The sequence below is a fragment of the Gavialis gangeticus genome, unplaced genomic scaffold (genome assembly GCF_001723915.1).
Source record: "Gavialis gangeticus isolate Ggan-Ray unplaced genomic scaffold, GavGan_comp1, whole genome shotgun sequence".
Taxonomy (NCBI): Eukaryota; Metazoa; Chordata; order Crocodylia; family Gavialidae; genus Gavialis; species Gavialis gangeticus.
This window is the reverse complement of record NW_017729034.1, coordinates 92,557,605-92,583,941: the sequence shown is the minus strand read 5'-3', so window position 1 is coordinate 92,583,941 and position 26,337 is coordinate 92,557,605. Positions and strand designations below refer to the sequence as shown.

The 26,337-nt window shown below is 42.7% G+C and overlaps 1 protein-coding gene across 5 annotated transcripts in view; it reads left to right on the top strand.

Annotated features, from left to right (window-relative positions):
* Positions 1 to 26,337, top strand: part of ARFGEF3 (ARFGEF family member 3) — a 207,180-nt gene that overhangs the window by 78,791 nt on the left and 102,052 nt on the right. For 3 of the 5 annotated variants that reach the window (XM_019527029.1, XM_019527028.1, XM_019527026.1), the window contains exons 5-9: positions 8,540 to 8,608; positions 15,175 to 15,297; positions 17,389 to 17,434; positions 18,845 to 18,923; positions 24,803 to 24,907. In XM_019527029.1, the coding sequence (XP_019382574.1) occupies positions 8,540 to 8,608; positions 15,175 to 15,297; positions 17,389 to 17,434; positions 18,845 to 18,923; positions 24,803 to 24,907 (422 nt within the window). The remainder of the gene's footprint in view (positions 1 to 8,539; positions 8,609 to 15,174; positions 15,298 to 17,388; positions 17,435 to 18,844; positions 18,924 to 24,802; positions 24,908 to 26,337) is intronic. The other 2 variants (XM_019527030.1, XM_019527027.1) reach the window with 1 other exon arrangement.

Genomic DNA, 26,337 nt, shown 5'->3' with positions numbered 1-26,337 from the left:
CCACTATGTCTGGGTTGGTGTCACCTAGCAGGAGGGTAAGTTCCTCTTGCTTGTTTCCCATACTACAAGCGTTTGTGTAGAGGCATTTGAGGCCTCCTGAGGATGTGTACACTCGCTCCATACTCTCAGCATTGCCCTGGCCCCTGTTGCTTACCTGTGTATATGTTCCGTTCATCGGTCTAGGCTGGGCTGTAGTTGTGGGTGTTGTTTGGTTTGGCAGTCCAAGGCTTCCTCTGCCCTCATCTTCCCCTTTTCCCAACGAGCCTAGTTTAAAGTCCGCTGGAGGAGATCCGCCAACCTAGAAGAAAACACATGCTTACCTTTAGGGGAAAGGTGGAGCCCATCTCGTCCAAGCATGTCTCTTGTCATGATGTGTGGGTTGTTGTTGAGGAAGCCAAAGCCCACCTCGAGACACCATTCCCGAAGCTGCCAGTTGGTCTCTGGTATGCATGTTTCCACGTCCACTCACTGGTAGGACAGAAGAGAAAACCACCTGTGCACCTACCTTCTTCAGCACGCCCCCCAGAGCATGGTAGTCTGCCATCAGGGCTTCTCCTGACAGCATCATTAGTTCCCACATGGATTAGGACCAGAGGGTAGTAATCGGTGGGCTGGATCAAACAATTTTAATTGTTTGCTCTCATTCTTGCTTAGACCCAGTGAAAATTTAAAGGTTTTGTTTTTTGGGGTTTTTTTTAAGTCGAACAGCTTCAACAGAGAGCCGTATCCCAAAATTTCGTATGATCTAATGGTTTGGGTGTGTTCATGGTGGGAAGTGAGTAATGTAGGTTTAATTTTCTCAGGTAGAGGGAATTCATATGGTGTCCCTATTCCAAGTGAATGACCTGACCACTGAGTTTTTTGATTGTGTTTCATGTGCAGTTAGTTGTGATCTGAGCGCCCTCAAAGAGTATAATCATGCAGGTCAGGAAGAAAAATGACTGAATTATGGATCTCACTGGGCTTAGGGATGACTTAGGGAATGAGCAGCTCGGTGCTATTAAAATGTAGATCAGGGCAGGCAAAGTCCAGCCTGCAGGCCAGCACTGGACTCCATTTCCTAGCAGCCCCTTCCCTCATAGGTGGGGCTGGTTTCCATAGAGACCCCAGCTGCACCTACATGGGTGAGGTTTAAGACTGAGGTTGCCATGGAAACTGGCCGCAGCCATGCTGGCAGGGCATGCAGCAGGACAGGGGGCTGCTCCAGAGCTACTGGGATCTTGCAGTGGAGGCAGCTTGGTCTGGGGCCAGGGCACAGCTGCAGTCTACAGCCTGCATACTCCAGGCAGGGGCACACAGACAGCAGATCATGGCTCTGCTCCAGCTCAGGACCAGGCTATTACGGCTGCAAGCAGCCAGGACAGAGCCACGATCTGCTGCCTGCACACCCCTGCCTGGAGAGTGCAGGCTACAGATCACGGCTCTGCCCTGGTCCCTGACCAAGTTGCCTGTGCCACAAGATCCCATCGGCTCTGGAGCAAACCCCTGCGCTGTGATGCTCCCTTCCAGAGTGGCTGGGGATGGTCTCCATGGCAACTCCAGCCTTGACCTATCATCACACAGGTGCAGCTGGGGTCTACATGGGTCTACACCAGCCCCAGCAATGTGGGCAGGGGCTCCTGGGAAATGAAGTCCAGCTGCCAGCCAGATGTCCATTTTGCCCAGCCCTGATCTAGATGGTCATGCACATGCCAAACAACTGAAATGTAGGGAGCTGGGGATTTTACTAGTGGGTACTTCGAGCAGTGAGATGATTTAGGCAAGAGTTTCATGAATGACAGTGCTGCTTCAGTATGGGATTTGGGCACTTCAAGGGACATCTTGACCCTTGGGTCCTCCCTTGTAAATATAGCTCATAAATGCTTTTGAAAGTCTTACCCTCTTTTCTTTACTTTTCTTCATGTGTAAAACAGTGATAGTACTTCCTTCCTTCTACCCAAGTTATTTTTAGACTACACATTCTCCAGACCAGGGAGAATGTTTGCACTTCCTGTCCGGGGGACCCTGCTTTTGGCTGGGGTGTCTGAGTGCTGCTGTAATGCTGTTGAAAATGGGATCTGTACTGAGGAATCTTTTTCCTTCAAGGGCAGTGAGAAACCTAAATTGTCTCAATGTGCTGCACAGTGGAGATTCCAGCTCTTGTTAGAATGACTAATTTTAATATCATAAAGTTGTTCGGTGAGAACTGACTTTTCAATGTATTGTAAAAAAGCAATTTTCCTCCTCCTGTACCCATTGTGAAAACTCAGTTGTGCATGCAGCTTGATACTGTCTTATAATACCATTTGTAACTTGGGACTCCAGGGAGCCAAGATCATATTTCTTCCATGATGCGTGGAGCTCCACCAGTAATTAAAATGAAGATTTTTTTCATTATGGTCACACATTTACAGAGAGCACATTTCATGTCAGCATTTGCAAGATAATAGGACCAATTAAAACACTCTAGAAGGTTTTTGACTTTGAAGTTGTCACCACGGTAACTACTTTTCTCCTTTATCAGACTGCTTTTTCTCAAGCTTTCCTATATAATGTAATGCCCCTTTCCATAGCACACTTACTACTTTTCCAATACTTTTATCCCTACTCAAGTTATCAGAAATTGTTTGGTAGCTTGTTTTAGGTTTTCACAGCCACTGGTTGACTAGGTCAAGTGTAATCCTCCATTGAAATACACCATATTTCTTTTCATCACAACATCTGCCTGTATTACTTAGGTATGTGTTTAAACTACTCAGTCTGTAGCTGGGACCATAATGGTATGTTAGAAGGAAATTTCCATCTTAAAGTGTTTTAATAAAGCTAAGATATCCATAATTTGTATTTCTAGAGCACTTTTCCTTCAGTAATTGTGGGAGTGCTTTTTGAGATTAAACCTCATTTTTAGTCCTCTGGAGCATAAAAAGGGAATTTGAGGTATGCAAATTACCTGGGACTTTGCCGGGGTCACAAAAGAAGCCTCCAACAGGGCTAGTAAAAGTTCAGATCTCCTGAGTAACTGTCCTGTGCTTTAGTCTAGGTTAAAGAGTATTTTTCCTCTCCTAGCCGTGATCTATGCAAGGTTTTTTGTAGTGATATAACCATGAATAGCATAACTAAGGTGGAGTGACTGGGGCAGCAGTCTTGGACCTCAACCTGGTGGGGAGTAGGGAAATTACAGCTGCCACCACAGCCATGTAGCTGCACTGGCGGGCAGAAGTCACCACTGCCCTTGTACATCACTGCTGACTCAGGCATCCAGCTTCCCTGTTACATCTCTGCTAACTATTTTGGTTAATTTGAATATGATTTTTTCATTTCTAAACCAAGTAATTATCCTGGCATGGTCACTAATATGGATGTAGATAGAATGGTATTGAAGCACTCATAGAATCATAGAGAAGTAGGGCTAGAAGGGACCTCAGGAGAAGTCCAACCCCCTGCTTAAGGCAGGATCATTCTTGTCTAAAACTTTAATGTCCAGTATTTGTCCACTACCTGCTCTCATAAACTTCCGCAACTTCTCTTGGTAATCTTTTCCCAATGTTTAACCACATTCATAGTGAGAGACCTGTTTTTAATATCCAACCTAAATTTCCCTTGCTGCAATTTAAGACCTTTACTCCTTGTTCTGTTTCCTGCAGCCAAAAGGGAACAGTCTATCACCATTCTAATATTATAAAACCCTAAGTCTGTCTGTCTGTCTGTCTGTCATGCTTTATGCACGCTCCAAGTGGCTGACAAACAGCCAGAGTGCAGACAAGCATTTGAACAGGAGCTGGTGGTGGTGGTGGAGTGCTGCCATGATGGTGGGGACACAGGGGATGGTGGGGGGGAGGCAAGGCCGGCACACCTACTCCTTGCAAATGGTGGCACGGGGGGTAGAGGAGTTGAGATGCTGCGAGGGGGCCCGGCCACAGGCTCTGGCCTCAGCCCTTCTCTCCCCACTTCCATCATTGCTGCCTGCAGGACTGAGGCGGCAGTGGTGGTTGGGGAGGAGCAGGCCCGATGCAGGTTGGGGGAATAGTGGGCATACCGTGGCGGTGGCAGCAGTGGGTGGAGGGGAGGAGTGTGCCTGGGCCTGGGCCCGGGCCCGACGCAGGCCAGGAGGAGGAACGAGCTTGAGCCGGGGAAGAAGCCGATTCAACACGGCAGTGCGGGAAGGGAGCAGTGCCCCGACACCTCCTCCCCTCTCAGGCATGGGCCTGGGCCCACTCCTCCCCCAGACCACCCCTGTCAGTTTTGAGCCCATCCCTCGCTCCTCCCATTCCCCTGCCGCTGCCGGGTCAGCCTGGGCCCGCTGCTCCCCGCACCCTGGTGGTCCAACTTCTCCCCACCCTCAGGCCCGGTCCTTCCCCCACATCGGGCCCCAGGCACACTCCTCCCTTCCCCCGACCTCTGCGGTGGGGAGGGGGAGAGCAGGCCCGGACCCCAAGCAGCAGGAGGTAAAGGGGGAGTGGGCCGGGATGAGGGGGGCATGGGGCTCTGTCCCTGCACACTCCTCCTCTTCCCCCATCATTCCTGACAGGCAATTGCCTAGTCTAACATATAACCACCCTTATTTGAATACTGTTGTTAGATCCCCACTATTTTGCAGACTAAGTAATGCCAGTTCTTTAACCCTTCCTCATAAGCTATGCTTTCTAGACCTTAAGTAATTTTTGTTGCTCTCTTCTGGACTCCTAATTTTGTTCATGTCTTTCTTGAAGTGTAGTGCCCAAAAATGGGTGCAGCCTAGGAACTGGATGCATATAGAGCCAGACCATGTTGGCATAAGAAATCTTTTAGAGCATCCACGCTAGCAAGGTTGTACCACTTTATAGCTGACATGTTAAAATTTTTATGAAGAGAAGACCTAAATGGCAGTAGGACCCAGTGTCTGTGAGGTAAACCAGCTTTCTTTCTTTCCTATTAATTTGGCTCATACGAACTGCAAGAGTTGATGTTGGCTCTCCTTTTGCTTGAATTCCCTATTGTTTGAAAAGAAGGTAACCATTATCACCTGAACATCAGCAGCCAGGTGATTACAGTTTGACTCGGGCTAGTGGTTGTTCTGCCTCTCAGGTAATGATTTAATTGCACACTTAACTGGAGGGGCTTTGATAACCATGACAGAAAAGCAAGGCTTCTTTCCTGCTCTATGAGGTTGCAGCTATTTATGAATGGAAGACAGAAAAAATTAAATGAGGGAAAGCAAATAGGAATCATAATTCTGAGTAGTAGACTCCAAAGAGTGCTTTTAACTGGGATGTATGTACTGTATTTTCTCCCCTATAACCTGTATCTTTCTCCCCCAAACCAGCTGGTGAAAACTGGGATGTGCATTTATATGCAAGAAGAACAAATCCCTGTGGGTGCAGGAATTTGGTGTGGGGGGAGCAGTAGCAATATTGAGTGTCATGAAATTTGCCTGCTGCCAGACTTCCAGATCTATGGGGATCATTCCCCACCCCTCCAGCAAGATGATATGGCCGTTTGCAGCCAGTTGGGCCAGCCTGCAGAGTTGGTCCTCAGCCACACCTGGTGCCACGTGCAGTGCCAGATCTGGGACCATGCATCATATCTAACCTAGCCTGTGGCCTTAGAGCTGGCATGCAGCCTGGGAGCCAGAATGTGGGACTGGCAGGAAGTTCAGGAACAAGCTTGCCTTCCTAGTTTCTGCTCTTCAGATACTTACATATGGTACCTCCTTTTTTTTTCTTCGTACTTTTTTCAAATCAAAGTATATGTTATTTTCAGGAGCAGGTTATATGCTAGAAAATATGGTATTCCCTTGTGTGCCATAGAATGCTTTTGAAATTAAGCATTTAAACATTTGCAAAATAATACTGAGATGAGCTTCCATAATAGAGCAGAGAAGTCTTATGAAGGAAACAAGAGTTGCTCATACAATTTTTGAGGGGCCAGTTCTGGGGGGTAGGAAGCAATCGGACAATGAAGCTACCTTTGGGGGCCTGTTGTCACCTGTTTCAAGAATGCCAGAGAGAGTGCTCAACATCAGCACCCAAGTTGTTCAGAGGGTGGCTTCACTACCTCCTTTCCAGGTTTGGCACATGCAGGGTAAGAGCAGGTAGATAGGGCCTGCTTCTTGGCAGCACTCTTAAGAGTATCGTATAAGTGGTATAGAGTTTGGGCATAGAATCCAGAGCTCCTGTGCTTCATAGGTGCTTCCTTCCTGTGCCCTTCTTCCAAACGCCCTGGTATAGATCTGCACCAGGACTGTCCAACTCGCAGCCCCCAGGCTTTTGCCTGGGTGCCAAACCACAAATCTTCCTCCTGCTGCCAGGGGACAGGCAGATGTAGGAAGGAGGCTACATAGCCTTGCATGTGGTTTGCACAGTATGTGGGCCCTAGTCCTATAGAAGCTATCATCTGCCTTATTTGGCTCCTACACAGAAAGAACCAAATGTCCAAGATAAGAGTGAGGAATAACTGAAATTCAGTCATTTCTGTTAGCCTACTTTTATTCCAGTATAGTCTTCTCTAAAATAAGGTTCAGCTTCTCTATGCCCACTGAATTTGCAGAGGATTTTATAAGACTGGGGGAGAAGGGGGAGTGGGGGGATTTGTTCATAGACCTGGATACAATACCACAAAATAAAACTCTCCATCTGTGTTATGGTGTTTTGTTTTTGTTTTTTAACTGATCTTCCACCTAATTTTTTTTTAAATCCATGATGTTTCTGAATACAGTGCAGATTTTTCAGTCTGGCAAGTGCTTATGAGAATATAGATATAAATATCCCATGAGAAAAATGACACACTTGTCTGCAGATGGGTTTTTCATCTGTCCTGCTAAGAACTGGTGGCATTGATCAAAAGATCCTTCATGCTACAGGGTCTTTCCGCTTTGTTAATTTCCTTCCATGTTATTAAGCATTTATCAGTAATGGATGACTTTGCTATCTGGAGCAGGTCAGCTGCACAGAAGAGCCTCTCTGACATGTATTATGATGCTCAAGTGTTCCTTGGCCTCAGTAAATGCACAACACTATAGAGGGGACTGCAATTCTTAGTGCAGTCAGAAGGCAGATTCTCCTTATTTTTTTTTCCTTAAAGGTGGGGAGGGACATCAGAGTGCTGAACTGCCCCTGGGATGATGTCACCAACTAGAGGAATGTGACTCTTCCCTGAAAATCGGTTCAGCCAGCTAGCTCAGGTCAATGCACCTGACTTCATAAAATACCTATATATGGTGAAACAAACCATGTTACAAGGTGAGAACAGCCTGGATTTAGCAGGGAGCTCTCTGGGCAGTAGTCTCCTAAATCACTGCTCTTTGCAACTTTTAATCACATCTGTTGTGGCAGTCGTATTTTATATATTCCACTTTCTAAGCACAGAAAACCTTTCCCAGAGTAAAAGCACAGTCCATGACAGAATAAGATCAAATAAAAATCCACTAAATTAAAAAAAAAAAGATTTCTAATTAGTAGCTCTAATTTCTCATGCTGCAGCACTCCCCTGTGAAAGAGGAAAATAGATAACAGAAGGGCTGCAAGAGACTATGGAAGCTTATAGAGACATGATCAACATTCAAATGATTGTCTAAGAATATTTTCTTCCTATTTGTATTGGTGCTTAGAGGTTCCTATATGAGAGAACAGGGTCTACACCTAGATCTCAAGTCCCAGGCTAGAATGCCAACCACTGGACCATCCTTCTTCACTGACAAAGAGCAGCATAACTTAACCTGTTGTGCTTGCTTTACCTCTGTCATCTTTGTATCAACAATAAGTCTCCTGGGAACTTCTGGGAACCATTTGGTAGCTTTGCTGCCCTTGCTCTGTCTCCATACCAGTAATGAGTGATGCTTAGGCCATCTATTGATTCCCAGCTGAGCCAAAGATATTCACTTGCCATGTCTACACATGTGCTTTACTGTGGAGTAGACTAATTAGCTGCATAGTAAATCATCGCCCTCCACACATGTGAAAGTATTAGGTCACAGTAAACTAATCTACACACTGGGGCAATTTACTGCCATTAAAGGCATGTGTAGACACTGACTGTGGGCGTAAACTGCACCTAGTTAGCCCAGCTAGTGGTAGGCCAGACTCCTGCCTGCTGCCTAGCCAAACGCATGCTTCAGCCAGCCCTTATGCTGCCACCTGGAAGCCATGCTTGACCCCCATGTCCCCTGTCAGCCAGACCTGCTGCACCCTGGCTCAGATTGCTGCTGTACCAGGTGCACGTGTAGATGCTGCACCTGGGAGTAGTTTTCTGCAGCTCAAACTGCTCCAGAGTTTATTGCTCTGCATTAATTCCACATGTAGATGCACCCACTGTGAAAGAAACCCCACTCACTCATCTTTGCGCTACACATGCCTTAGCCTGGAAGTTAAGCATTAGTCCAAGACTCAGCTGAGAGGCAACATTGACATGACCAGTTAAGAGTTCATCTACTCTGGAAAATGGTAGTGGTTGTGGAGAAGAGGATTTGGAAAAAAGATGTGGGGCTGGGATGGGACACAACAGGTAATATAAACAGCACAGAACGAAGAAGTGATTGAAATTAAAGCTCTTGTGCTTTATCTTCCCTTTCCCCTTTTTATTGAAGGTTTTGCTCTGCATAACATACACCTCTACCTTTGAGCTGAATGGAAGTTCAGTACTGAAGATTGCTGAGGTGAGTGACTTCCATTCCTAATAGTGCTTGTTTTACTTAACCTATTACCACTAAGTAGAGCATGCCTTCCCTAAATTAACTGGGTTTGAAGTAATCTGAATAGCTGTTGCACTCTTTTCTCAATGGAAAAAAATGTTACTGTTGTTACTGTTATATATATATATTTAGGTATGATTAGCAGTTGTACAGGGATGATAGCTGCACTAGAAGCTGCATTTTCTACTGGTGAAAATTCTTCTTGGAGCATGGACACACATGACATCTAGAATAGTAATGTTGCTTAAACTTCAAGAGGACAGATATACAAGCCTGTTAAACCAGTCTAAATCCACCTGGAATGGTTCAAAAGTGTTCCTGCAAAATTAAATACTATTTTGAATCAGTTTACACTGATTCAGTATTAGGGGTTGACACCAAGCGTTCTGTGATCTGGTCAGTCCTCCAGGCATCCCATATTGCATTGCCTTGTGCCTCTCCCACTTCACTGCAACTTGCCACTCTGGTGTGAAGCCCAAACTCTACTGCTCCCTTTATTTTTTTTTTAAACTTTTGTTGACACCATTTTTTATCAAAGACTTCCCTTGCACTGTTTCTGCAGTAAATGTATCTTTCTAACAGCCAGCTCTGTCCTTACTCCCTACCCAACACAGCCTATCAACATGCCCCTCTCACCCAACCCCCTCCAACTTCCGGGAACCAGAAAACATAGAACCAAGGACTACCTTTCCCCTCCGACGTCAGGCAAGTGCATTGTAGACTTCAGTTATTTCCAGGCTATTGAAGTTTTTTTAGCTTATGTTTAAGAAACAAGAGAAATTAGAAAAGTGACAATACACAAACTACAAGTTATCCAAGTGCTAGGACTTCTAAAGCATGGGTACAAGCACTCTCCATTCACCCATTTGTGAAACCTGCTGGGCTAAGTGCTCATTCCCACCCACTGGTATGAGCCACAGCACTTCACACAGTTGTGAACTGGTTCTCAGGGATGGTTCAATTATTATGTGTGTACACAATGGCACTGACATAAGGCTCTTACAGTATTATGTTTTTACTACTTGGTATGTGTTGTTTCATATTGCTTTGCTCTCACAGTAGTAAAAGATCCCTGCTTCATTTACTTTATGGCACCAGATAGAGCCAAATTCCTCTCTGATGAAACTATACCAAAATCCCATTAGAGTTGTGTGGAGCATATAATGTGTATTTGCAGTGTGTGCCTCACTCCTGAGGCTTCCATGAAAGGGATTTATTACGTCTCTAGATTTATTACATTGCCCTGTTGCCCTGAATCAGTCTTCCTTTTTTCTCATTAAATTTCAGTCTGGATTAATTTGTAAAAGAGCTTTGGCTGCAGGAAAAAAAATGAACCTGCCAAGAGAAGATTTGTTTGTAAGTGAGCATTTTCAGACAAGTTGCACAATAACAAGTAATGAGCCACTGGCCTGACATTTATCCAGGAAGGAACAGACACATCAGAACATTCATCCCTGTTGTTTGGTAGGGGCTGTTGCATTTAAAAATTAATATAAAACTATATAGAGCAAGTTCTGTAATATAGTTGCAGGGAACATATACAGAGTTCAGTACAAAATAGAGCAATGACAAGGTTTGTATGAAAATGCTTGAAACTCATTGATGGCATTCTTTTGTTTTTATTCCCTGTTGCTCAAAAGAACAGTTAATAAATGGGGTAAAAACATTATTTGTTTCCTTATTTCCACTTCAATTACACATGGAAATATCAGTCTGTACTCTACTTGTACTGAAAGAACTTCTGGACAGCTGCAAGTGAAATTAGTGGGTATTGAAAAGAAATTACTCAAAATAGCTTGGAAACATTAGCTTTTAGTTGAGGCACAAAGGAGGAAAAAACAGTGACAATGACTGGGTTTATACAGGTAGCTTCTTTCTAAATCTGAAGAATAAATTGATCCCTCATCATTTTGTTCCTATCTATGGCAGCAACCAGCAACTATTTACAGTTGTGAACTGGGACAACCCAGCTCTGGTCCAATCTGGACCAAGTGGCTTTGGAGACATGTCCGTAGCAAGAGGGTTTCCCTGCCCACTCAGCGAGGCCAGATAGCTGAAGCTACATTCCCCAGCCTCCAGCTCCCAGGCTGCAGTGCAGGTGCAGCTTCCAGCTGGTTGGAAAGCCATGTCTGCGTTGGGCAGCCATAAGCTGTGTCTTTGCTGCCTCTCCTTGTATCCTGCACCACCTCTCACAGCCGCAGCACAGCTTCCCACAAGGCACAGAACTGGGCACCACAGCTAGGGAACGGTTTAGCTAAGGGAAGCAGCAGTGATATAGGCACAGCTTCAAGCTGTTGTGCCCTAGCACATTTCCTTGCTGGTCCTCCCTAGTGTGAGCACAGGCAAAGCCCACTGGCTCCACAGGTTGGATCTGATGGGTCTGTAGGCCAGATCTTACCATCTCCTGATCTTGGAGGCAAAGGAAGCATGATAACTAAGAAAACAAGCAGGCTTACCTGGGTAACTAACCTTTCCTTCCTTTTTCATGTCCTTGTGACAAGGTATTTAGCAGCATTCATAGATTCATTGGAATCTAACAGGCCTTTACCATAAGCACTTCTGTGGCCTTGAACTTGCACCCATGCCACTCCAGCCCCTAGGTAACTAACCAGAGTTACCTGCAAAGGGATGCAAAAATATAGTCTCGATGCAAAGCATTGAAATTCTCTGTCGACCTACCATATGTACTACACATACATGACAACAATGCTGTCAGCTGCGGAGGTATCCCATCTGGAGTAGTGCAACATTAAGTTTATGGTGTAGACATAGCTGACATCCTTAAAATGGTTGGTATGTATGGCACATGCACAATACATAATTGTTATCATTTGGGATGGCCTGCATAGCTTCTAGTTTTGCCACTTTAGTAGTGTGAAAATCCTATACTCAGACTAGGTAGCTGCTGCTAAAGCTTCATGTGAGATTCCCGGGAAGATGTACTTACGCATGATCAATGGCCAGCAGCACTGGCAATCTTCCTACTCATGTTGCCCGTTTTTCAGGGTAGTCTAAGCCCTAATAGCTTTAATTCCACACGCAGAGGAGGAGTTACAGCTACTTTCCATCACTGAAGCTTCCCCTTTGTCAGACTTTCTATTGTACAGGTCAGAAACTGGTGAAAATCAAAGGTGCATCAAGCCCAATATATTGGTGTTATATCGGTGTGCTCTAGATAGAACCATATATACACAATAAAAACAGGGTTTAATAGTTCTCTCTAATACTTCAATCTTTGAGGCACTATACAGGCCTTCAAAAACAATGAATGCTAGTGCATGTTTCATGTTCTGTTCTCTAGAGGCATCCACAAACCATAAGTCTTCCCTCAAATCATATTTTCTATTCTGTGAATTCAGCTCACAATATGCAAATTATTGTTTTTCTATTTAAAATCTCTCAATAAATGTCAGCTTTTGTTTCAGCTAGTGGTTATGCCATATTATCACTTCCAAAGGGCCGGGTCTACACTTCAAAGTGACATGACTGTAGTTGCACAAGTTATCCGGGTGATATTTTACGACACTTATATACATGCAGAACCCTACTACAAATTCAGTTATACAGGCTAAAGCTTTTTTACCAATATAGTTTATTCTGTTCTTACTGGTAAGAGAGAGACCAGTAAAAACTCTTCCTTCTCTCTCTCATGGTTGCATCTACATGAGGACATTTGCCAATATAGCTGTCAGAAAAGAATGTGCCCAAGTCAAGATTTAATTGCCATTGATCTTTAAGTTGTATTGGGTACCTGTATCTTCAGATGCCTAAATACCTGTGTAAACCTAATCCTGGAACAGTATAAGGGCCTTAGACTTCCAATGATGAGGACTCAGTTCTCCTCTGTACCTGTACTCTAACCAGTAGTGTAACAAGGTGAGGGTGCAAATGGGGTTGAATACTGAGGGGTGCCAGAATCATCCCTCTCTCTGCTCCCTCCAGGTCTTTGTCATGGCATGGGCAGCCATGCATTGCCTGGCCAGAGGAACAGGCAAGTGCAACTCTGCACCCAGCAGCGTATCAGGAGCAGGGAATGAGTAGGGTGAATGTGGTGACACACTTGCCCTTTCCCCCTCCCTCCACTTTGCTGCAGGACCCAGTTTATGCTGCAGCAGCCCTGCACCCAGTTGAATATCAGGGAGGTGAGAGGGAAAGCAAAGTGGGAACCAGGGGCAAGCCCCCAGGGAGCCTGTGCCACGAGGCTGCTAGAGCACAAGCTGATGCTGCTACAGCAGCAGCAGTAGTAGTAGCAGCTGCCTTCACTGTGTAGTGAACAAAGTCCAGGTAAGATTTTGCTCCCCCTGCCTGCTGATAAGGCTCCTTGATTTATCACTGACCTGGCTCCAGCAGTTGTGGAGATGTTCTCTGACCCCTTTTCTCTCTGGCAGGCCTTCTTCCTTCCTTGATATGCCACACATATCAGAGTGGGACTGGAGCCTGCTTTGCTGTCTCAACTGGCCATGTACCCCAGGGAGTGCCCTATGATGGGAGTTCTCTGTGCAGACATCTGGCTGTCCTGTGACACCTAATTAATGCAAATTAGGTACTAAAATTAAAGACCCCTTAAGTTAGTAGACATTGGGCATATTGGCCCTTTCCTCAGCCTTAGCTTCCTTGCCCATAAATTTGGGATAGTATTGCCTCTTCATTTTGCTGCAATCCTGTGAAGAGGTTATATTTGTGAAGACTGCTGGGTACATGGCTTAGCTATTATTTGTATTGAAGGTACAGTAAATATTGCTGTATCTTGTTACTTACCATAGATTTACTATCTGCCGGGCTCCAGCATGAAAGGTTATTTCATGCTCATGATTATTATCTTTTATTCATTAAGGCATGCATGATGGGAGTTTGCCTTGTTGAACTCATTGTGTTACTTTGTCTAACCCACTGTGTTTTGCTTTCTTAGTTGTGTTTTGCCTGTCATAAAGCTGGAAGTCCCCGAATGCATGAAATGATCAAAGTGTCCATTGCTCACCTCTTCAATGCCCTGTGCTCTCGCATTTTTACTGGTGTCCCTTCACCAATGGCTTTTCACAAGGTATCATCACTGGGGACTCAGTAGCCCAGGAGACCCTTTTCAATCTTTTGTTCCTCTCCTTGGCCTTTTTAGAACATGGTCTCTCTCCAAAAAGTCTGCTTACAGGCATGAGTGAATATGAAAACACACACACAGAGTAGTGATTTTCAAGGAAGTTGTAACCCCTCAAAATGAATGTAACCCTTATGCACCTGAATGGTGGCTGCTTGAAGAATATCCAAATATTACAAAAACAGGGGCTAAGCCATAACAGCTGTGCATAAGCAGAATTGGAGAACTTGCTGTAGACCAAAGATAGTGGAGTTGCTTCTTTGGATCACAGTTTATTCATAATTTCTAGGGTCGGAAGGGACTTGAGCAGATCATCAAGTCCGACCCCCTGCCATGGCAGGAAAGAGTACTGGGGTCAAACGACCCCAGCAAGGTGATTGTCTAGCTTTGTCTTAAAGACCCCCAGGGTAGGAGCCAGCATCACTTCTCTTGGAAGTTGGTTCCAGATCCTAGCCGCCCTGACTGTGAAGTAGCCTCCTGATATCTAGCCTAAATCTACCCTCTGCCAGCTTGTGACTGTTATTCCTATTATTGATAGGAGTCTGTTCAATGATCTGGTCCCAATAGGAGGCACTAATTACCTCATAATCAAACCAGAGGCCCTGCATCAAAAATGACAGCACAGTAATTACTAATGTTTTTGGAGAGACACTTTTCTGAAAATGAATCTTATAAAGGACACTGCAGTTGGCACCATCCCTACCCACAGGATTCAAGCTGTATTGCAATTTGGTGTGTCCACAAAATATCACCTTTGGGCATATATCAAGTATGAAAAATTTGATCCCTGAAGGAAAAGGTCTGAGCAACTAAAGACAGACTTAGAATAGACACTCTGCTCAACATTAACAATAGCAATATTTTTCTCCATTTATGGGCACCTGAAAACCTTTGGATACTAACAAAAATAAGCTAAAATCATGATGTATAGTAAACTGAGATGCCAGTTGCTTCTTTAATAACAGGAGCTGTTTGAAATTTATACAAAAACCCATTTCAATGATAATTGACACAACATAATTAAAAAAGGTTTTGTGCCTCAGCTGAAAATGTGAGTTTTATATTTTGGAAGCTGAGTTTAGAATGATGGTCTATACTGATTTTTTTGGTCCTTGTTGGTGTCATGACAATGTCACTGGAATTAAACAATACGACTAATATTTAAGAAATATGCACTATGTAAAGCAAATGCCAGAGCACCAAAGTTTAAAACCAAAATTTATGCTACTTCAAGAGAAATAAAACTTCAGTAACCTGCCATATTTTCTGCTGCTTATTGATGTTTAATTGATTTTTGGCTATTCACATTGCTGAAAATGTTTTGACCCCCACAAACTAGTAAATCTTCGGCATAGCTGAGAGCTTGATTTTAATCCAGGATTGGTTATTTATAACTTTAATTTCTTATCTATGTGCTGTTTTCTTGCTTCCTAACCAGGTTTGCATTGAAACATATGTGTCTAGCTGTCACCAGCGGAGTATTAACACTGCTGTGCGCGCAACCCTCAGCCAAATGTTGAGTGACCTGACTTTACAGCTCCGGCAAAAGCAAGAGAACACAGTGAGTCTTCCTTTATAAGCAGATGGTGGAGTGTTTCACATGTGTCTCTGTATGCAACATACCGTGGCTATTGGCTGTACCTTATGGCTTCAGTTGAGCGTTCCAACATGACTACTGTTTTAAAACCATCTCTCTTGTGAGGCTTAGTCTGCTCTCCTAGCAAACACTCCATCAGAGCCAGAACCTTCGTGTTGTTCAATCTTTTCTTCCAGCAGACAGGCTTAGTGTTTTGTTTTGCAGGAAAGGTATTGTGCTGCTGTTAGATTGCCTTGACCTTGCTTCCTTTTCTCTTGCTTTTCTCTTGCTTACTGTTTTTGTTCATCATTCTAAGGTCCAGGCAAAATTATTTTTGCACTGAAGTTCTTGCATAATAATCATTGCACATACAGAACAAATACTCAGCTATTGAAACTATAGCTGACATTTTTATGATTTTAATGAGAAGATTGAAGCAAACGAATGACATGAGTTAGCCAGAGGGCTTTTTAACCGTCTGGCTCATTGGCAAAAATAACTGGAATATCTGAACTCTGTTGCAGGGCTGTCCAACTGTCAGCCTGCAAACTGTATGAGGTTCATCATGAGGTTAATTTGTGGCCCCCGGGCTCCCACTCAGCCACTGCTTCCCCACCATTCCAGCTGCAGCAGCAGCCAGGATCTCCAGCTTCTTGTCCCTCCTCCTGTTTCTTGCCAGTACTTCAGGGGTATGGTGGCCATAGTGTGGTGTACCCAGGGAGCCAAGGGTGAGGGCCAGGGTGTGTGACCCAAAGGACCCCATTTCTTTCCATGTGCCATGTATTTCCCTGCTGACATGGCCCATGTGCTGTGTGGCTCCCAGTCACTTGGAAGTTGGACAGCCCTGCTCTGCATGACAGCTGTTTGCACTACTCTTTAATCATAGAATCATAGAAAATGAGGGTTGGAAAAGACTTCGGGAACTTACCTAGTCCAACCGCCTGCTCAAAACAGGACCATCCCCAACTAGATCATCCTAGCCAAGGCTTTGTTTAGCTGAGCCTTAAAAACCTCAAAGGGTAGAGATTTAATATATTACCCAGATGGTATTGTAAGCACTTCTGCACAATTTTGAAATCATCTTGGCCCTTTTTGCACTTGTTAGCACTGTTTTACAGATTAATTAAGAAATGTTTTGGCTTTGTTTGTGAGGCTGTTTTTTGTTTGTTTGCAAATGTGCTTTTCAAAAAAATTTTCTTAAAGCATTTGTGAATTTAGTGATTCAGTTTCTGGTTAAATAATCAGAAATTTGAGTCTAGTTCTATCCTGTAGAATAGCTGCAAAAATGAGTCTGTATATATTTATTTGTATTCTCTGTATCAAGTGTGGCTAGTTTATAAGTCAAAAGACTTTCTTAGAATGTAATTTTATGTTATTTTCCTAAGCGGTAGCTCCACTGATTCTATGGAAAACTGACAACTGAGTTGCATACTTTCTGTTCTTATACCCTTGCTTATAGACATTATGCAGGTTGTATGTAGCTCCTGGCAAACTGATGAGGCTGACAGGAGTTCAACTGAGTCTTCCATGAGTTCTTTGTAATCCAGGGAAGAATCATAGAATCACAGAAAATAAGGGTTGAAAGGGACTTCAAGAACCCTGCACTGTATTATACTGTGTTTACAGTGTTAACAGAAATCAAGAGATGCATTTTTTTTTTCAAGAGTACCAAACTGACTTAGGAGCTAAGTCCTATTGAAAGTAACCAGGACATAAATATTTGGGGCACACGTGTGTTTTGAAGGCACCAGCTAAAATCAGTTGGGTGCCTAAATACTTTTTAAGGCTCTGGATCTTGGGAGCTTATGTCCCAATTATTTTCACCAGGAATTTGGCACCTAAATTTTAATCATGTTTAAATGTTGGATTTTTGAATGTTTTTTTTTTACAAGAAATACATACGTGACCTTGACACAAAGAAATAAGTATGTTGAGAAAGAAGATGTCATTCTTGCATCTCTCTTTCCTGAGAATAACCCCACATTTAAAACTTTTACATGTTAATTCTAAGTCCTTTTGTATGCTGGATATTCCTACAATTTTCTTTCACTTGTACTAATTCTCTTCTTTCAACAGCAGGTAACTGAAAATCACGAAGTTCTGCAGGAGTTCAGGAGTCAAGGTATCTGTGCCACTTATTTTAAAGACAAAAGAAAAAAAGTTTCTTGTCCCTTATTTCTTCACATTCATTGAATCCTTGCACTGTTACCAAAATACTCCATTGTCACAGTGATTACATCCTTTATGACAAGGATGTCAATTAGAGTCGTGTCATCCAGCCTGCTAGGCTCCTGGTGGGGCTTGGTATGTAGGGGTGAGGTCAGCAGTGGCAGGAGTAATCTTCATGGCTCCCTGAGCTGACCCAGCACCTCACAGGGCTACATGGGTTAACACACTGTCTTTTTGTTCTGGGTTACTGAGCCCCCTTGGAGACTTGTTTTGGTGGCAACGGGGTGAACAACCACTATGTTAATTTCTGCAGCTTTCTGAGCCAACACAGCAGTTCAGGTACTCTTGTTGGTTAACACTATCACTGCTTGGCCTGCTACCAGAGATGGGTTTGAATCTAGTCCACAAAGAGCTCCACAGTCTGGATCCAGCACTGAGGTCCAAACAAGTTTGATAGTACTGCTCTATAGAATCATATTATTAATTACATTATCGGTGGCTCGTACCCCATTAATGGTTTCAGTTAGTTTCAGAACTGACCGTTGTTTTCAGATCTTTGATAGCTTACAACATTTTTAATCACACCTTCATCTGTACCATCTGAACAGTAGTGCATACAGGAAAGCAAGAATTATTTATTATAAGACACTATCTCTGCAATCTTAAGTGTTTCAGTGAAGTGGGTTTCCCTCCAAACATTTGAACAATGTTCTAAGGCCATTTTCTTCAGATACTAGAAGAAGGATGGAGATGGGCACACAGTTTCTTACCTGCTGGGCAGCCAGGTGATTTAACCAATATATAATAGCTTCTGTGATTTGTCATAAATTTTGCCAGTCCTGAGACACAGTTCAGTTAGAAGGGGGTTGTGAATGAGTCACACCTTCATCCCACTATAGCAACAGTTTTTTAAACAGTTTCCTCAGGAGTCTGTCTTCACTACTTGCCTGGTTGCTAGAAACTCTTCTGGATCCTGATCCTGTAATCAGATCTGTGTGGGAAGACTGTCGTACCTCATGTGGACTCCACTGATTCCATACAGACCTTTGGTCTTATGTACATAGTTCCTCTTGAAGTTTCAGAGCCTCCCACTTCTACATACATTTCTGGTGGTTCAGAAGACCAGCACAGAAACAAACCACAGGAAAAAGCATATCCAAGTAAATTTGCAGATACTCGGATACCATACAGAAGTCACTGGAGCCAATTAATATTTTTTTCTTATCGCTTGAATTACTGTCAAGGCCCAAAACTTGCATAAGTGTATTTGGGAGACATTTGAACGTCCTTAGGGAGATACACTTGTCCAGTCAAAGCCACTATTTAATGCCATACTTAATGATCTTTGTCCATCCTTTTTGAGGTTCTACAGTAGAGTCCCTTTGTGATGATGTTGTGTCAGTCCTCACTGTGCTCTGTGAGAAACTCCAAGCTGTCATAAAGTAAGTGGGGCATCTGTTATCTGTATGGTTACTTGCATATGATGATTCTGGCTTAATTCTAGATTAACAGAGCAAAATCATTTGTTGCATAATTACTTGTCAGAGGAATCCTGTGTCTCTAGCAGATCGATAATTCTGTATTAATTCAGCCAGTGTTTGCAATGAGAAACTGATTTTAAACACCCACACAATTTTTGCTATACAGCCTCAAGTAAGCAACAGTATTACCTTCATGGCAGCAACCTTTATTGTTAGCAGGAACCTTTATTGGTATGTGCTGTTCCATACAGTAGCAGCACACATCAGGTAAAGGGAAATGTTTCCTTCCTAGAAATGCTGTGCATAAGGAACACATCCACAAAAGTGAGAAAAACAAATATCATAACAACACTGCTGTTCTGTGACCTACCATTAAACTACATCAGAATATTGTATTCTCTGTGTACACGATGTACTGTTATATAAGGCGAGCCCCCTAAAAAATTATTAAAATTGTGCTTTTACAGTATATCCCACAGCTTTTCCCTGCCTGGTCCTGGAGGGTCAGCCCTTAAGGGTCTGTTTAGATTGCTACAGTTCTTTCCCTTCATAAGCTCCCCCTCCACCCGCTCCCCCTGGCCCCTTCCGCCCCACCAGCCTGCAGCCTCTTATCAGTGCCTCTAGATTTGTCTTCAAGGAGCTAGTATCTAATTTTAATTATCTGTTTTGTTGAGAGGGTTTGTTTTTTGTTTGTTTTTAACTTCCTCAGCTTTATTGTATAAGATGTACTTTACTTTGAGAGCCCATTTTGGTGTGAAAAGCCATGTTTTATATATTAGAAAATATGGTAGGACTTTCTAGTATTAGAAAGCAAATATTTACCATTTACAAGTCATTTGCCAACACGTAGTATTACTAAAATATTACAGGTATTTTCTAAGGTAACTATTAGTTTAGCTGTAACAACTCCAATTACTTGAAAATGGCATAAATTGACATTATGGCAATATATATGTACAATACATGTGTACAATAAGGCATTTATATTGCATCAAAACACCATAATATGATCTATATCTGAATACTGATTCAGATTCTCTGCTGGTTTAAACATCATGATTTTAGTTTTAATATCACCATTTTAAATATCCATGAATTTTTACATCATATGTTTTAGTTTTAAGTGGTTTGTCCTTGTTAGTTGTTGCATATCACAGAAACCCATTGGCCTAGGCTGGTCAGTACAAGCTAAGAATCTGGCCCAATGATCTTTAATAATATTTTTGATGTTACTTAGTATGCCTTAGTTTATCCAGTATTTGGTAAATCTGTATAAAATACAACTTGCCCTCTATATACCACTTTTCCATTGAAGACCTGAAAACAGATTGCATAAGTGAGCAACAGTTCTCCCCATTTTACAGAAGAGGAAATTGAGGTATGCAGAAAAGAGTCTTGCCGTGGGGTTCATATGGCCGCGTTGTGTTAATTTATACAGGGCCCTTATTTGAGGTGGTCCAGAGCCATGTGGCTGTGGAACAACAGGTCCTTTTAGACATGTGGGGCATGCATGAGGAGCACTTCACTTGAAGGCTAAGTGTGGCCAAGTAGTCTGTAATTTACTGAAAAGGCTTCCTTTATCCTGGAGCCTTTAGTCAAGTGAATAGTCTTGACTTGTGCACATTAACTCATATACACTAACAGGACTGAGCAGCTGCTTTAAGAACTGTATGGTCACTGCCTTCTGTCTGCAGTGCTTTTCTTTCCATTTCCTAACAATGATGCTCCCAAGGGACAAGAAGGGCTGAATTAGTTCAGAAAATATTGCCACTGTTGTTTTGAAATGTTGTTAAGGGGCATTTTAGAAGGTAATATTAGCATGAGAATTAATTTTAACTATAAATAATACTTTCTGTTTCTGTAATAAAAGTACTTGCACCCTCAGCATCAGATTGTTTGCATTTGGTTTCATTTCTAAACGCATTCCAGTTCCAAGAAAAGAGATGTGATTTTGTTGTTTTGCTAATTGAAAAATAGGTCCATTTCTGACTGAAACTGATCTGCCCCATGGAACCCTATCATCAGGCCCATGGTGCTGCCTATGGGGCTCAGAGTCGCCCTGCATGCCATGTCCTGGTACCACATAGTTAGTGCATGTTGTACAAAGAACCAGTCTGTTTCACATAGGGCTAAAACCAGCACACACAGGGCACACAGCCAGTCAGGTGCATGTTACATGTGTACTCTCACTGGACTGGTGCCGAGTTCTAGATCCAGTGCATGGGGCCAGTCTGTGAACCTGATCGGCCCTCAAGAATTGGCCTCGTGCTCCTCATCTGGTCTATGGGTCTGAATGAGTTAGATACCTCTTGTTCGTACTGTGTTTATGATACCTCTTGTTGGTGCTGCAGCCACTTCCCTGACTTCTGCCACTGGGGGACCCCATGTGTCCCCCTTGACTAAGGTGGCGCCAGTCTCCCGTGCCAGATACCTTGTTCCAGGCAGACCCAAAACCCTCAGACTGACCATGACCTTTCCATTTGATAGTAGTCAAATTTTATTGATATGCAGTGACAGCAGATAAGAGTTATGTAAACAACTCTGTATTTACCAGGCCTAGAGCTCTCATCAGAGTCAAGGTATGTCTGGCCAGTATGCGAGCTTCACCCTGAGGTTCTCTCTTGAATGTCAGATGTCAGCAGCCTGGAGGTCGGAGTCTGAGGCCCATTTCCCCATCTTCCTCCCTCTCCACCCCCTGCATCCACCCTGCCCTCATCCCACTGTCATCCACCTGCAGTAAGGTAGATAAGACAGGTTCATGGTGTGCCCTCTGTCCATGGTAGCCTCAGGTTCCCCTCTCAGGGACCCTTTGCTGCTCTGAAATCCCTCCTTTTGTATCTTTCCTCGTTCTGTGATGACTTTTCATCTCTGGCCATCACTGATTGTTCTTGCTGTTGTTGTCATACTGTCCACGTCTGACCTGTCAGCATAATCCTTTGTTTCACAAGCCCATCACATGTATACATCCTAATTTGGGCTTTCCCAGTACCCTCCTAATTTGGTCTGTTCCCCCAAAACCAAGGGCTCTGCACTAGGGCCCTGTGATCTGGTTCCACCTTATCTTATGTTATGGAACAGTGTGTTACATGTCTTTAATTTCCCAGTCTGTGCCTACTCGCTGCTTGCTTGTAGTAGACACAGCGGGCCTTGGATAAACTTACTCACAGACTGGCTTTTTAGAAATCGATTAACCCTTGCTGTTGCCCTGGACTATTATTCTATTGCATATCTACTTTACCTATAAGCCTGTTCCCAAAAGCAAACCTCTAAATACCACTTTCTAGGCATCACCTCTGAGCTACATGTTTAACTTTCCATATCACGAGTAGTCATGTCCTGCTGAGAGCAGGACCCTTGCTACTGACTTCAGTGCACCTAGATTTTTGTTCACCAAACAGAAAAATGAACTGACATGTTTCACTTTGCAAGACTGGGAGCTAACATGTGACGCTGGGAACTTGTTGCTCCGCCAATTACCAGTTTTCATCCTAAAGTATATAAAAGGTTGTCTGTTTCAATGCTAAAACTACCATCATGTTAATATTCTGAACATATTAGAAAATGGAGAACAATATATATTTGCCTCAGTTGCATACAGTCCCATTATCAGTGCACATAAATAAACTTTGATTAAAAAATGAATACAAAACCCCTTAAAACTGGTATTTTAGCAAAATCCTATTAATGTGCTACTAACTAATCAATCAGAAAAAAGCCCAGAGCAGCTTTGAGGAAATGAATCCAAAGCAAAAGTAGAAGAAACATTTATAGAGTGATGACTACAGAAATCTAAATATGACGAACTGTTATCTCTCTGAAGATTTAAAGGAGATTTTGAGAAAAAAATACCATTAAAACCAAGCTTTTACTAGTTACGCTCTTTGTTACAAAGACTGCTTTGAATGAAAAGGAAGAAGTTGTTGGAAGCTATTTTCCAAGCTACAAATTAGAATGAGCAGAGAAACATTGATCTGTGTAAGAACGTGGGAACATAACAACCCACTCCTAGGTTTTCCTGCAAGTCCTTTTGTAAAGTTGCATGCATGCTGATGGGGCAGAAGCATAGGTCTTCAAAACTATGTGCTCAAAATATAATGTCCCTTCAGTTTCATGAGGAGCTTCTGAAAGTAAAACTGGCCATTTGTCTGAATGCTAAAATTTAAACCAGTCGTTGTCTGATGGACAGTTTTACTCTTACATAATCGCTGTAGGTGAATTATCAAAGCTAAACTATTTGATAGGATTTCTTATTTTTATTTTTTTAAATTGATGAAAGAGGCTCATCGAGAGGTTTGTCTACTATCCTAAATCAGCAGAATGTGCACTGAATCAAAACAGATGAATGCTTATTGTAGCAAGGCACAGTAAGAAATAAATGGAACCTAAAATACTCAGTGAGCCCTGACTTACTGCAACAATATGTCCATCTAGCATACAGGCACTAATTTGTAATGCTAGACCAATATTCTTGGGGTCTTTTAATTAACAGAGAAACATAGTGAATTATTCTGATTTAATTCAGGAAAGGTTTGTTAAAGACTTACTTTAGTAATTTTTAAGAGGAGGGAGGTTGGAGAGCTGTTATTCCTCATTTAGCACTAACAGTGGCATCCCCTCAAAAACAGCCCATCCGAGAGCTTCGCCCTGAGCAGCCTTTAGGTCAGTGAGGAGAAGCTTTGATTTATTATACTGTCTGATCTAATCACCTAACCTGGTAATTACTTTAACACAGTGTTCTTAATTGCAGGCATATTGGTTTTTGCCTTTGAGTGTAGCAAGGCTGTGGGTGCTGAGAGAGAGGGTTAAGGGAGATGAATTTTAGTTACGACTTCCATGACCCTGAAACAATGAAGCCTGGGATCTCTTGAGTGTATTTTAACACCTTTGCAGCAGCAAGATGTTGGCTGTCCTGGTTCCCCTGCTTAGCCTGTAAATGTCCTTGTGTTAAGTCTGGGATAACTAATTTTGCTCAGAGGTTAAATTATAGATTTGTATAGGATGACTTGAATAGAAATGATCCTATCTCTGGCAGGGGGTTGGACTAGGTGACCTCTGGAGGCCCCTTCTCACACTACTTATCTGTTTCTGTCTTCACACTAGTGATTGCAGTTTACTGACTCTGCCCCCCCCCCCCCAAAAGTCACATGTAATAATCACAGAAAAGCAGGGCCAGAAGGGAACTCCAGATGCCATCCAATCCAATCTCCTGTCCAAGGCAGGATCATCCCCATCCAAACTTGATGTGGTTACATGATTCCCACCACACCCCCACCCCAACAGGATGGCTTTTATAGACTAGAGATTTTGCTGAGTTTGCTATAATGGCTGCCTTTCAGAAGTCTGGATGGGAAAAAATTTCAGAGAATGATAACATATCTGTTTGATAGGAAGAATTAAGATAAGAACACTGAACATTCTTTAGTTTGCATGAAGAAAATGTTAAAAACTTTACAGGGGGTTGAAAAGAATTCTTCATATTTGTACAAGAACTGTTTTTTCTCTGTCAAATTTAATTTCAATAACTGCGTCCATTTTATCTCTTCTTTTTTTCTTGGTAGATGTTTTTTCTCTTATTTCTCATAGTTAAATGTGATGAACTAATTCCCTGCTTTCCTTGTTGCCTGTTTTTACTGAATGTCATTAAAAACAAAGTAAATAGGATGATGAAGGGGATTATACAATTGGAAATCTATACCATTTTGAGGCAGATGCAGGATAATGCTGTGCAGTAAATTAGGATAATGGGCACATGAACTAGTAGAGTTCTCCAAAAGGAATAATAAACAGATCTCGTAAATCTTTTTCATCCTTGAGGAACAGTCTTTGTTTCTGTTTGACAGTGAGAATCAGCAACTGCAGCTTCTGTACCTTGAATGCATTCTCTCCATGTTAAATAGTTCATCTCCCAGCATGCACCACCACAAAGGATTTACTGACCTCATTTGGTAAGTACACACATTTCATTCCCGCATTTATAAAGTGGACCAGAGCTTGGCAATTATAAATGTTCTAGGTTTTTGCTTTTTATTTACAAAAGAAAAGAAAAAACTAGAGGAAACCTAAAACAAATCATGCAGTGGGAAATTATGCTCTGCCCTCGCTGTGGAATACACTATATCCAATACTTTGAGTGATAAATTGCTAAGCATTGGGTCCTCTTAATCTGCTAACACACACAGTATTTGCAGATGGTAGAAACAGTCGAAAGAAGTACACTTAATACTATTGATGTTGTTGGTTGCAAAGAAGTTATTCCTCACAGTGTAAAGTTTGTCCTGGAAATTATTTTCCATGCTTACGCAGTGTGGCACCAGTTACACCAAGTGGCACAAGAGGATCCTTCTTGTTATGTGATGTAACTACGTTGTGTAATAGTTGTAGACAGGAGAGAAATTTAAAAAAATAGAACAAATTTGAATACCTATATTTTTTGCTTGAGGCTGTCCTTGCTATACAAACATTTAAAGGGCATTATGATGGGGTTGGATGGTAATGGATTTACATACAAGAACTTGTCATTGGTTTGAATCCAGGCTTGATTGGCACTAAAAGTTTATTATCAAGCTATAACAACTTTGGATAAGCTGTGCTTGAATACTTGGATTACACATTCTTAGACTGGCTGGGACTGGAGAGAGGTTCATGGTCATGGCCATTAGATGCACAGTGGGCGAAGACCCTGTGTCCTGCACCTCTTTATAAAAGATGGGACTCTGCTATCCAAGGGCACCTATGCACATGCCCGACACCTGCTCAGACAAGTTCTAATTAGAATGAGTCAGAGCAGACTCGATTAATCGAATCTGGACTCAAAACTGGATTGAGTCTTCTGGAGTGCTGTAATTGGAATGCTCCAGCAGCCTTGGCGTTGCATGTATTCAGTGCCCCTGTATGCCAAAATGGTGGCAGGGGTGCTTTAACTAAAGCTCATCAAACAAGCTTTAGTTAAAGTGCCTTCACCACCATTTTGAAGCATTGGATGCTGAATACATGAGATGCTGCAGGCATTTTCATTAGAGTGGTTCCCTAGAGCTGCTCTAATTAAAATGCACTCCTCCCACACACCCCGGAGCACATGTAAAGATGCCCCAAGTGCCTAGTCCCTCAAGATATAGTGCTGACTGTCCCATACCTCTCCAGCAGCTCTTGCTTCTCCCACTAAGTCTGAAACCCTGTTTTCCCCATTAAGGGGATGCAGAAGATTTTTTTATCTCAGGCATACTTTCTCTATGACAAAGTGTGAGAAACTGCTCTATGGAAATAACCAAAACCACATTATTTGGCTTGTTCCTTACAATTTTCTAGGACTCTCGTGTCCTCCTAAATGATTTATCTTCTGATTTTTTTTTTTTTTTTTTTTTTTTTTTTTTTTTTT